The following is a 13,342-nucleotide window of genomic DNA, read 5'->3' as shown; positions in this document are numbered from 1 at the left end:
ATAGTGCCACATTCTGTCATACAACACCATCTTTAGGGTCATGTTTACATTAATAGTGCCTTATGTCACTAAATAGTGCCACATTCTGCCATACAACACCATCTTTAGCGTAATGTTTACAATGAATAGTGCCACATTCTGGCATATAACACCATCTTTAGTGTCATGTTTACATTAATAGTGCCTGATGTCACTAAATAGTGCCACATTCTGCCATATCACACCATCTTTAGCGTAATGTTTACATTAATAGTGCCTTATGTCACTAAATAGTGCCACATTCTGCCATACAACACCATCTTTAGCGTAATGTTTACAATGAATAGTGCCACATTCTGGCATATAACACCATCTTTAGTGTCATGTTTACATTAATAGTGCCTGATGTCACTAAATAGTGCCACATTCTGCCATATCACACCATCTTTAGCGTAATGTTTACATTAATAGTGCCTTACGTTACTAAATAGTGCCACATTCTGCCATATCACACCATCTTTAGCGTAATGTTTACATTAATAGTGCCTTACGTTACTAAATAGTGCCACATTCTGCCATATCACACCATCTTTAGCGTAATGTTTACATTAATAGTGCCTTATGTCACTAAATAGTGCCACATTCTGCCATACAACACCATCTTTAGCGTAATGTTTACAATGAATAGTGCCACATTCTGGCATATAACACCATCTTTAGTGTCATGTTTACATTAATAGTGCCTGATGTCACTAAATAGTGCCACATTCTGCCATATCACACCATCTTTAGCGTAATGTTTACATTAATAGTGCCTTAAGTCACTAAATAGTGCCACATTCTGCCATGTCACACCATCTTTAGCGTAATGTTTACATTAATAGTGCCTTACGTTACTAAATAGTGCCACATTCTGCCATATCACACCATCTTTAGCGTAATGTTTACATTAATAGTGCCTGATGTCACTAAATAGTGCCACATTCTGCCATATCACACCATCTTTAGGGTCATGTTTACAATGAATAGTGCCACATTGTGGCATACAACAGCATCTTCTTTAGAGTCATGTTTACATTAATAGTGCCTTATGTCACTAAATAGTGCCACATTCTGCCATATCACACCATCTTTAGGGTCATGTTTACATTAATGCCTTATGTCACTAAATAGTGCCACATTCTGCCATATCACACCATCTTTAGCGTCATGTTTACATTAATGCCTTATGTCACTAAATAGTACCACATTGCGGCATACAACAGCATCTTTAGCGTCATGTTTACATTAATAGTGCCTAATGTCACTAAATAGTACCACATTGTGTCATACAACAGCAGCCAGCCGTACCATGACTGAGATTATCTTTGGTGTCACGTTAACCTTTGAACTAGAGAGTGAACCTTGTGGTGTAAAAAGATGGAGGAAGGCCAGCAAGCATCCATACAATGACTGCTATTTCTCTCTATAGGTGTTATGTAAGGAGACGGCCGATAAACAACTTGAGACCAAATGAGAGCTCGGCTGAAGGTGTAAAAAGAAAAAAAGGGGGGAGTGCTGTCTAGACGCTTTATGGCCCCCCCAATAAGAAGGTATGCTTGAATACGCTGTTTTGTTTCTTCCTCTTCTGTGACTGTGTGCACTCATGCAACCATGACACCCCCCCCCACCCCACCCCACCCAACCCCCGCTCCTCTAGGAAAGGAAATAACCAAAATAGAGTGACGGAGTCAACAGTGATGAAATGTTGAATAATGGAGGCAGGAGGACACAACAACAATCCAATCATTCATGGATGGAATAACTAACCCTAACAGAGGCATGCTGGGAAGTACCATAGCATAGCATACTAGCATAGCATAGCATAGCATAGCATAGCATAACACAAATCAGCTGAACATAACATTGATGAAATTGAGGTATTAAATGAATGAATATAGTAACGTGTTTACTTCAATGACTTCAGTCAGTAGCATGTAGTACTTTGTTTTATTTCTTTAGCAATCATATCTTGAAAGAATTCTTGGTTTTACTACTCAACTAAACTCAACCTTATAGTTTGTAAACAAATGGATTCATTACATTTTATTGCTTTTTTAATCATTCTATTTATTTTTCAATTAATTTCTATGAATTCATTATTCAGTTGACTCAACTGATTATTTGAAATGTTGTACATTCATTCCAAAATCAATTTGATTTCTTTTTCAATGATTGTATTTCTTAGTGTTTCTCTTTGTTTATAATTAACATACAGTATTTGTTTATTACTGCTTCAACTAAATGACGTATGGATTGACTCAATAAACACTATTATTGTTATTATTCATTTCTATTTTGAAGGAATTACTGGACATCAGTTGAAGTCAATCAGACATCATATTTTCTAAATCAGTTCATTCATTTCATTGGTTAGTTTTCCAAATAATACCATCATAATTGTACTGGTATTTATTTTTTTAGGACTTATTAGCTCAACTCAATGACTTATTTTGTACATAGATGTACATAGATTCAATAATCAATGTTCTTTTTATTGGTGAATCAACGTATGAATAGTTTTTTTAAATCATGCCTTTCTCTATATTTGTACAGAATGATGTATGTACATACAACATGTATACATGTATAATACGTGTATACGTGTATACGTGTATGTATACATATTGTAACATTTGTATTATTGTAAATATGACTAGTGTCATCAAGTAAAAAGAGCGGATTCAAACAATCACACCCAGTAGTAAAATGTGTGTGTGTGGTGGGGGTGGGGGGGGGGGGTGGGGGTAAATAATTGACTCAGCATTTTAAAAACGGTGGGGGGGGGCTAAACCAACACAAAGCAGCATAAAGCACTGGGGGGTAAAAAGTCACCTGACAATGTTTTACAGCAACCACGACCCCCCCCACGACCCCCGCGCCCCCCCCAAATAAAATAAAAATCATACGTCTTTATTCTTGCCCCCCCTTGTGAGTTTATTGATGTTGCCATGGCGACGGCTTCAACACGACAATACCCCCCACCCACATCTGCTTTGTTTTGGATTTCCTTCTGTTGAAATGGAATATGAAAATGAATGTTTGAAATAAATCAATAAATATAAGAACTTTATATATATATAATATTAATATGACTTTATCCAAGTATTACTACTTTTTCATGGCATTTTCCTCCGCTGATCCAGGTCTGGGTCCGGGTGGCGAGCCAGGAGACATAATCCGTCTGGCGGTCCATCAGGACCACATCGTCCGCAGGTAGCAGAGATGAGACCCAAAGGCCCCCGAACCGGACTCCCTGGACGCCTTCCCATCTCGTCCCGCCCCCCGCCCCCGGTCACACATTGTTACCGGACCTTCCATTGTGGACAGCTTCTCCAAGTTCTGCCCCCCAGACCTCCAGACCCGGTCCAGCATGCGGTTGGTCCCCACGGCATCCTGACATGTGGTATCTCAGACTCGGCTTCGACTCCGGATGCTCTTCCTGGTGCAGGCCGTGTCCTGGTAGTCCTCCCAGTCCTCCCAGTAGCGTTTTGGTGGCCGCTAGGGAGAAGAAGTCATGGTTCCATGGTGGTTCCATGGTGGTTCCATGGTGGTTCCATGGCGTAGTTAGCGTGGAAGAGCACCTGCTGGCTGGGATCCACCCTTGGAAGAATGCTGGGCCTCTCCTGGTAGTCCCCTCATGCTGGGCATCCGGGTGTGAGCACCCCTCCTCCTGCAGGCCAGCAGAAGCAGAGGAAAGGGGGATGGGGGAGGTGGCCAGGAGCATTGGGGGGGGTGTGGGGGGGTACGTAGGTAGATGCTATCCTTACCTGTCTGGAAGGTAAGGCGGAGGCCAAATGTCCTCCATGGCAGCACGTTTGGTTCCAGGCTTAGTGAGACTTCCTGCCCGGGATGGATTTCCTAGCTCCGTTTGAGGTGTCAAAGGAAGCAACCCAGGTGATGACTACAGCCAGGGTGGGTGTCACGTGGGTGGGGGTGGGGTGGGGGGTGGCCTCATCTTATCTGCAGGGGCCGTAGCCAACTTATCTTCCTAAAAGCAGAAAAGACTCATCCTGATTGACAGCATTCCCCACCAGGTGTCAAGTTACTGGGGGTAATTAATAGAGGATGGCTATGGGGGGGTGGGGGGGGGGCATCAAGTCATTCATTATCTGGAGTGGAGACCACAGGAAGTCCCCCGGCCGGCTGTTTATGGGTCAAAGCGGGCCCACAAGAAGGTAGACCAGAGTGGATGTACAGCCACCCCCCCCCCCCCCCCCCATGACGCCATCAGCCTAACAATGCTATGCTAACATGGAGAGCGTGCATGCTAATGGCTTCTTTCACAAACGTCACACCTAGGAAACACTTCCTGTGCTGAAATATGATTAGCATCCATCCACTCCCAGACCCCCCCCCCTTTACCTTCATAGCTGGGGGAGGACAAATCACAAATGCTAATAAAACACATTCCAGCCCCACAACACCCCAAATGGACACCCCCCCACCCCACTCTGTCTTCTACTTCATTTTTTTTTAATCTCGGAATTGTTTTATCTCATATCTCATGCCTCATACCTCATATCTCATACCTCATATCTCATACCTTATATCTCATATCTCATATCTCATACCTCATACCTCATATCTCATACCTTATATCTCATATCTCATACCTCATACCTCATACCTCATATCTCATACCTCATATCTCATACCTCATATTTCATACCTCATACCTCATATCTCATACCTCATATCTCATACCTCATACCTCATATCTCATATCTCATACCTCATACCTCATATCTCATACCTCATATCTCATACCTTATATCTCATATCTCATATCTCATACCTCATACCTCATATCTCATACCTTATATCTCATATCTCATACCTCATACCTCATACCTCATATCTCATACCTCATATCTCATACCTCATATTTCATACCTCATACCTCATATCTCATACCTCATATCTCATACCTCATACCTCATATCTCATATCTCATACCTCATACCTCATATCTCATACCTCATATCTCATCTCATACCTCATACCTCATACCTCATACCTCATACCTCATACCTCATATCTCATACCTCATATCATCTCATATCTCATACCTCATATCTCATATCTCATACCTCATATCTCATACCTCATACCTCATACCTCATACCTCATACCTCATATCTCATCTTTCTTATCTCATCGTTCAACAGTTTCCACCTTTTATGTTGTCATGTGAACACTCATAGTTTGTACTTTTTAAATGATAATTGTGACTTTCTGTCATCGTTGGCTTTTGTCTTGCAACGTCCACTTTTATCTCCTACTGTGACTTTGGTCTCCGTAATCATCCTTTTTTATCTCAACGTTTCACACCAGATTGACTCTTTATGTCATCATTGGCTTTTCTCTTGGAATGACTACTTTTTACCTCATACTCATCTTTTTCATCTCATTATTACAACTTTTATTTGCTCATTTCAACTTTTCATCTCATAATTATGACTTCATCTTAGAGTTCGGACTTTCTTATCCCAAAACTGGAACTTTTCCTCTCAGGATTTGGACTTTTATCTGACATCTTCTAGTCATTTCTACTTTTATCTCATCATTTTTATCTCATGATCTTATCATTCGGACTTTCTCATCTCATAATCACAATTTTTATGTCATAATTTTGACTTTTTATCTTGAAATGTCAACACTTGATCTCATAGCTGACACTTTAACATTTCTATCTCCAAATGAGTTGATAGGAAACGGAAGGTCAGTTGGGTTGGGGGTTGAGCAGGATGATCCCGTGCGGCCAGAAAGCTGCTGTTATTTTGGGGCGGGGGTGTTTGGTCAAGGTGTGGGTCCTTGTTGGAAACTTTCCAGCACGCTGGAAGTCTCGGGTGACTGACAGGATTCATCATCCATTGTTGTCCCTTTGAGACGTGTTATGAGGCGGCGGCAAACATCACCTTTGTTTTTTGGCCGTGAAGGGAAGGATCGGGTCAAGCAAATACGTAATATCACTCGCGTCAGCGGAGGGGTGGGGGGGGTGGGGGTCGATGGCTTGGGTTGCTAGCCGTAGCCGTCCAATCGTGTAAAACTGCCTCCTGCCAGCCAGGACGTCCGCAGCCATATGCAGTAGCCTATTTATTTAGCCTTATTTACCGTCGCCATGACAACATCTCCATAGCATGATGACTTTTCCATCTCCTCATTCCTTCATCATCTCATTATTACATTTTGTCTTGTCAACTTTTTATCTCAGAATTATGACTTTCCTAATCTCCTCATTGCAACTTTTCAGCCCATAATTAGCACTTTGAATATTTTTACTTTTTTTAATCATAGAGTGACAATAATGACATTTTATCTCCTAAATTCTACTTTTATCTCATAATTTCAACTTTTTATCTCAGAATAATGACAATTTCAACTTTGCGTCTCATAATTAGGACTTTTACCTTGAAAGTCTGACTTTTGATCTCATAATCTTGATGTTCTATCTCATCATGAGGACTCTTGGTGTCATGGTGTTGACCTTTCACCTCATAATTATAACGTCATGTTACTGAAAAGCAAGGTAGGCAAATATAGCAGACGGAGTGCACGCTCATGCATCTCCCTCACACACACTTGCACGTGCACACGCACACACACACACACGCACACACACAATGGCTTGCATGTGTAAAGATCAGATTCCCGCCATGTTTGTTTTGCTAGGATAAGGCATGAGTGAACAAAGACAATATTTTGCTTGCTAATAGCCATCTGTTGAAACCCCAGGAATTCCTAGCATTGTTTTTGCAACAACAACAAAAAAAAGTTTGTTTTTGTTTTTTTTGCCAGTGAGGAATTCATAACAGTCGTTTCAGGCGAGCAGAAGATGATTTGACTTGTTGACGTTATTATTGGTAACTTATTAGTTCTAGTAACCTAAAACATTGTGTGGACACTTCAAAAAGCTTTGAGCATGGCCACAGCTTGACCCCGGAACAGACATGACTGTTGACATGACTATGAACAGTACTTCACTTCTTTTTACGCTTGTATGATGTGCAACCTAGCCTGCGCGCGTCATAAAGCTTTTAGGATGGCGCTAGATGTAAACATGAAGTGGAAGAGTGTCGGCGGTGATGGTAAACAATGGCCGCCTCCACTCACTCCTTCCTTTGGCCATAAAAAGACTTTAATGGCCCCGATTTGGAAAAGGTGCCGTGTTGAAGTCTTAAAGCGGCAACAACAACAAGACGTCAGGGTAATACTTCCTGACACGCTGGCCTGAGATTTAAAAAAGGAAAAAGCCAAAGGACAACAGGCTGAAGCATTAGGGACACCCCCCCCCACACACACACACTCAACACCATTTTTCTCCACAATCCTCTCCCAGCTAACATGAAATTCATTCCTTTATTTATACGTAAATATATATATTATGTATTTACTTCTACGTCTAATCAAGCATTTACAGCAGCCACAGTTTGACCCTGGAACAGACTATTTCCATTGAAGATTTGTCCAAGACTGCGACTGGCGAGCCAAGCGTGCGTTACGCTTGTCGTATTGACCGAGATAAGAAATGGGATCTAACCGTGGGCATTTCACCACGGTACCACCACGGTACCGTCATCCGCGCAGCTCGCTCCTCTTGGAGCAGCTGCCGGTGGAAGTGGGAATTAGTTGGTCCGTTTTAGGAGGGCAGGGAGATGGGGGGGTATTTATGACCCCACCACTCAAACACAGGAAGGAAGGAAGTGGAGAAGTGGCAAACAATATCAAACTGCTGCAACCTTCAAGAGGAACACACACGCGCACAGGGCAGCTTTAAAGTCACTCATCTAGAAAGGTCACTTCATTAAGTACACCCGTACGGCCAAATGGACACCGATACTAGAAACATGGAGGAATGCTGACCATCCATATAAATCTGTATATATGTGTATATGAGTATCTTATGAAGTTAATTACAATAATAATTAAAGCTTAAAGTTCTCATGACACCAAAGAACGTTTGAAAAAATAAAAAAAAAACAGGATGAAAAAATACTTGCTAAAACATTTGTCATACTGCTGTCAAAGATGAATAACTTACCGGCGACTTTCTCAACCGACGCCATCTTGGCTGTGACGTCACACACGGGAATAGGAAGTGACTCAGCTAGCTAGTTAGCCAGCTAGCTAAAACGAGCTGGTTCTCATCCCAAATATCAGCTGCTGGAATGCGAAACCGTTTTTCCAAAAGTAACCTAGTCGGCATTCCTTGCACTTAAACGTGAGACTAAGACCCCCCGAACTTCTCAACCAAGATGTCGGCCGACTTGGCTCAAAAACGAACAATCGGCTCAGTTTCCTTAGCTAACGTCTTCGGTAAGAAAAATCGTCGTCATAATCACAGCTTCGTTTGGCATCACCTGGCTTGGAAAGATGAAAGAATATGAAGGATATTCCATTTATTTGCCTTTCTTGTACAAGTCAATGAAGGCAGACTACATCAAAGTACAGTACTGGAATTCCCAACTGTAAACGGCACATTTAAGTGAAAGCTCTTAACAAAAATATTGCAAAGCTATACATAAAATATACAAATGCATACTTTCACTTTCATTTCCTTTTGCTTTTCTCGGCAGGGGTCTCCAGAAAGTGATGGCCTTTAACTCCTGCAAGCACTTTGGCGAATGGCTGCTGTTTAAACTAAAACAGGTTTTATCCACACGACCTACAAAAGTCTTCCACTTGTCGTTAGGATTCCTGTTCATCACACAAAAATAGGTGGAAACATTCCAATTCAATGAAAAACTTACTGTTATTGATATTTATTTTCGTACATTTGACTAAATGACAAGTGATTTTAGTGATGAAGGGCTATATAAATATATATAGACTTGACAATAATAATAAATATTTGAACAATGTGCATGTAGCAGCACCTTTATCAGAACCGTGGTGCGTTCCCGCTGCGTCGGTGAAACAAAGACATGATTCCGCTTATGCAAATGAGACCCCCCCCCCCATGGCGACACAAATAGATTGCAGTCCTGCGGGACTAAACCCTGTCCACCTGCAGGGAGCAGGTCCGCTAAAAAGCCGGACCAGAAATCAATAGTGAAGCGTTCAAGTGCAGCCTTGACGTCTTAGAAGCGCTAAGTGCTCAAGTCAAGAGACTCGGGACGCTCGAAGCCAAACGGGCACTTTATTGAAAAATCAATCCGTGGAGAGAAAGGCTGCTTTTTGGCGAGTGGAACATCTTTGTGCACGGCTTCGTTCCACGCCGGAGGAGAGTTATTCATCACGAAGGCAATCAATACTTGCAAGGCTGAGCCGAGTGGCGTCAGTCTCCCAGCTACCTGCTGCGCCCTGGTGGAAGAATGGAGGAACTGCAAGGCTAAAAGGTTAGCTTGTGTGTCACATGCTAAGGCACTGCCCTCGCCCCTCCCCGCCGCCCCCGGGTGTAGTCGTCAGCACGGCACCGTTCCCTTCCGTCACCACCGTCACCTCGGTGCCGCCCTCCTGCACCAAAGCGCTCAGGTCCTCCAGTTCTGCACAGGTGGTGATGAAGGTCTGCGGGCCGGCGCCTGAGTCCTGCGTGACGACGGCGGGCTGGAGCGTGTGGACCTGGTGCATCGGTTCGTCAGCGGTGGCGTGCAGCGGCGTCAAGAGGACCGTCTGGGGCACGAAGGTGGCCTCGGCGCTTTGGGGTGGCCCGGGGGCCAGCAGCATGGAGTTCACCACCAGGTCCTGGTGTTCTGGGCTCAACAGAACCATCCTGTTGGGACTCTCCGCCGAAGAGACGATGATTTTGAGTTGCGACAATGCGTCCGTCTGTACCGGGACTTCCACCTGAGGCGGCACAGCGGGAACCGGGGCGTCCACCTGGACATGGCCCTGCAGGGGGGGTTGGACTTCCCTGTGCTGCTTCCTGTGACTCCTCAGCGAGTCCTCCCTGACAAACGATGCGCTGCACAAGTCACAGCCGAAGGCTCGAGCGGCGTCCAGTTTGGCCCGGTACCGAGAGCTGACCGGCATCGGGGGGTCGTCGCCGGGCCTCTTGCCGACCCCTCGCCCGCCGCCCTTCTCCGGCGCGTCCGAATGGAAGCGCCTCCTGTGGATGACCAGGTTGCTGCGCTGCTTGGAGGCGTAGCCGCACGAGTCGCATTTGAACGGACGCTCCTCGGAGTGGATCCTCTCGTGGACCTTGAGCGCCCCCCGGCTGGCGCAGGAGTATGTGCACTTGGGGCACTGGACGGGCTGAACGGGCCGGTGCTGGCGCGAGTGCTGACGCAGCGCCGTCTTGTTGCTGCACTTAAAGTCGCAGTGCGCGCAGTGGAAGGAGTTCTCGGTGGCGTGTTTGATCTGAACGTGCGACTTGAGGTTACCTTTCATGGCGCACCGGTACTCGCACAGGTCGCACTTGTAGGGCTTCTCCCCCGAGTGGACCCGGACGTGCCGCTTCAAGTCAGAGTTGATCTTGAACTTGGCGTCGCACTGCTGGCACTGGAAGGGCGCATCACCTTGGACAAGACACGGCAAGGAAGGCTACATGATGTCTGAGTCGCAGTACAACCGTGTCTTGTCTACCGTCCGGCACGGTGGTGGTAGGATGCACAAGTGCTGCTGGCGCCGGGGAGCTGCGGTTCATCGAGGGGAAACACCTCACAGAGAATACGTCCTCAACGAGCCGGAGCTCTCCAGTGTCAGCAGCACTCGTGCAGCCGCGGGCCGTGACGCTGCCACCAGGACACGCTTATCTGCTTCTCACCTGTGAGTTGCATCTCGTCAATGGACAACACAGTAGAAAGTACACATGGATACGCTGTAGAGTAGTAGAGTAGTCTGTGTACAACTTGTATAGCAGGATAGATGAGCTATCAACACACAGTCGGTTGAGATAACAGTAGTGGGGGTGCATGAGTGGAGGGGGGAGCTGCGGTTCCTTCCTCAACATCAGCTCCTTTGGTGATGGTAGCGTCACAGACTCAGATGCATGAGTGCTGCTGGCACAGTGGCGCTGCGGTTACTTCAGGAGAAACGCCAATTCCAAGATGCACTATGAGATTCTAAAGATCGGCTTCCCTTGTGGGAGCCGCGTCACAGTCTGAGATGCACGAGTGCTGCTAGTACTGGGGGGTGCGGTTCACTCAGGAGTAACACGAATTCCAACATGTACTTTGACATTGTGAAGATCTGCTCGCCTAGCGGGAGTGGCGCCACGGTCGGAAGGTGCACGAGTGCTTACACAATCATGGCAGTAACTCTCGGCTGCTACACAGGCTGTACACCGGCTACTCTAGTGCACGTGAGGGCGTGGCCAGGACGGCGGCGGGGCCTACCGGTGTGTGAGCGGAGGTGCACGGTGAGCTGGCTGGAGTTGCGGCTGGCGTAGGGGCAGATCTGGCACTTGAAGGGCCGCTCGTCGTAGTGGATCCTCAGGTGCTTCTTCAGGCTGCTGCTGTCGGCCGCGGCGTACGTGCACAGCTTGCACTTGTGCGGCTTCTCGCCCGTGTGCGAGCGGCTGTGCATGTTGAGCTTGTCCCGCCGGCTGAAGCGCTTGTGGCACAGCTCGCACTCAAAGGGCTTCTCGCCTGCGTGCGGAGAGGATGGCTCCAGTAAAAGGACGGTGGCGGGTGGCGAGGCGGGCGCGTACCTGTGTGTGTTTTCAGGTGTCTCTCCATGTCCTTTTGGCCGTACTGCGTCATAAAGGTGCAGCCTGGACAAGAGGAAACATGCGTGGCTTCCTGTCGCTGTTACAAACACACGAGCAGCACCACGTATGGCACCGGGCATCGACCAACTTCAATGAGCACCAAACCCACCTGAGAAACAGCAGCTGTGCCTCTTGGACGTCAGCGAGTCTTTCAGCTTCTTGATCTTCTGCGGTTTGGTGAGGATCTTCTTGACCCCCCTCAGGAGACACGTCTGGAACGTCTCCTCCAGGACCACCTCCATGCTGGAGCCTGAGCACGGACAAATGACACACATTGGAAGGCCAGAAGAAGATGAGATGAGAAGAAGACGAGTGCAACTGGAGAAAAGCTTCAGAAGATGAGCAGAATGGGCCCAAAAGTACAACACGAGAAGATGAGGGTGAGGCTCTCAGGAATGAGATGAGAGCTGAGGAAATGAGATGATGAATGGAGCGTAATCAGTAAAAATGCTGAGAAGGCGGTCAGATGAAGGAACGGGACACGAGAAGAAGGCGAGGAGCATGATGCCATACGTGAGGACAAAGGAGAAAGCGTAGAGCCTAAAAGAAAATGTTGCATGCAAGAGCAAGGAAAATGAGAAGACCAGGAAGCGGAGCTGGATGAGAACAGAAGGAACCCAGCGTGATGAGGATGACCAGGCAAGAGGAGAAAAGGACTGGCGAGGAGCAGGAGGAGAAACTGGAAGCAAGGTAAGCAAGATGTAGGTAGGAGGTGAAGCAGAAGATGGACACGGGCACCAGAGCTAAGAAGGACATGAGAAGATGATGAGGCGATGAGGTCACCTGGCAGGGGGGAAGCTGCAGCGGCGGCTGAGGTGCTCCTCACGCTTTGTCGAGAACATCCAGTCTGCTTGTGCGCCACAAACACTTGGAAGTTGTTGAACTGTTGCTTGCAGAAGCCACAAATGTGGATGTCAGGGCTCACCTCCACCACCACAGAGTGTCCTGCGTGGGAGAAGACGCTCTTTTAGAGAACAGCAGTTGCGTCAAGGTTGTGCACTACATTACCCGTACGGCTTAGCGCCAGGAAAAGAACCCGGAAGTACATAAGCTGTTCAAGCTGCGCAGGTGAGCGTACAAAGCAATGAAGTGTTTCCATATATTGCTACACACCACTGGTTTTGCTTTGTTCACAAGCAACAAACACAGCAGCAGTGAAAGCAGAAGCGTATTAGAAGAAGCTGTTTTCTTCATACCTTCTGCGTCGTAAGCCGCCGCCATAGTGGAGCTTATTTGGCGACACATCAAGTCATGTCCTGGCCACTTTCTCCCGACCCGAGTCACACTTTGGTCAGGGCAACGACTTGTTCCGTCATGGTGCTAAAACAATGTGAATATTCGACGACATTCAGGCGGTAGACACGCCGAAAAACACACACAGCTAGCGAAGCGACAACAACATCAGCTCGGAGGAGGTTTGCGACATGTCACGCCAGGTTTACGGCAGCCGGGTACGCGTGCGCAGAGGTGTTGCTGGAGTGACGTCACGTAGAGTTGGTAATTAAAAAGCGACGAAAATGAAATAAAGATATGAATGGGAAATTATATTGGTTACTAAATGATGTCACTTTTTCAGTATTATTTTAAAATATACAATGATGTATTTTTTTATATCACATATTTATCTTTGTAATATGACCACATTTTATGCATGGAATGCATAACTTAATT

General features: G+C 46.1%; 1 protein-coding gene across 1 annotated transcript; it reads right to left on the bottom strand.

The window, feature by feature from the left end:
• Positions 1 to 8,412: 8,412 nt before the first annotated feature.
• zfp64 (zinc finger protein 64 homolog (mouse)) lies at positions 8,413 to 13,119 on the bottom strand. Its single transcript, XM_058052069.2, has 6 exons — positions 12,868 to 13,119; positions 12,455 to 12,616; positions 11,781 to 11,921; positions 11,612 to 11,674; positions 11,298 to 11,549; positions 8,413 to 10,478 (listed from the first exon to the last, which is right to left on the bottom strand). Exons 1-6 carry the CDS (start codon positions 12,914 to 12,916, stop codon positions 9,373 to 9,375), a joined length of 1,773 nt encoding a protein of 590 aa, XP_057908052.2. The 5' UTR covers positions 12,917 to 13,119; the 3' UTR covers positions 8,413 to 9,372.
• Between the last annotated feature and the right edge of the window lie 223 nt (positions 13,120 to 13,342).

This window comes from Doryrhamphus excisus, linkage group LG15 (genome assembly GCF_037039965.1).
Source record: "Doryrhamphus excisus strain RoL-2023G ecotype Guam linkage group LG15, RoL_Dexc_Guam_v1.1, whole genome shotgun sequence".
Classification (NCBI taxonomy): domain Eukaryota; kingdom Metazoa; phylum Chordata; class Actinopteri; order Syngnathiformes; family Syngnathidae; genus Doryrhamphus; species Doryrhamphus excisus.
This window is presented reverse-complemented; position numbering and strand designations above follow the sequence as displayed.

What these genes read in the sequence shown, in the direction of transcription:
- zfp64 (XM_058052069.2), bottom strand. Translation starts at nt 12,916, where the DNA reads ATGTGTCGCCAAATAAGCTCCACTATGGCGGCGGCTTACGACGCAGAA. An exon ending in TGCAGCTTCCCCCCTGCCAG is followed by an intron (nt 11,922 to 12,454) that starts GTGACCTCATCG and finishes GTCCGTGCTCAG; the next exon opens with GCTCCAGCATGGAGGTGGTC. An exon ending in ACACCTGAAAACACACACAG is followed by an intron (nt 11,550 to 11,611) that starts GTACGCGCCCGC and finishes CTCCGCACGCAG; the next exon opens with GCGAGAAGCCCTTTGAGTGC.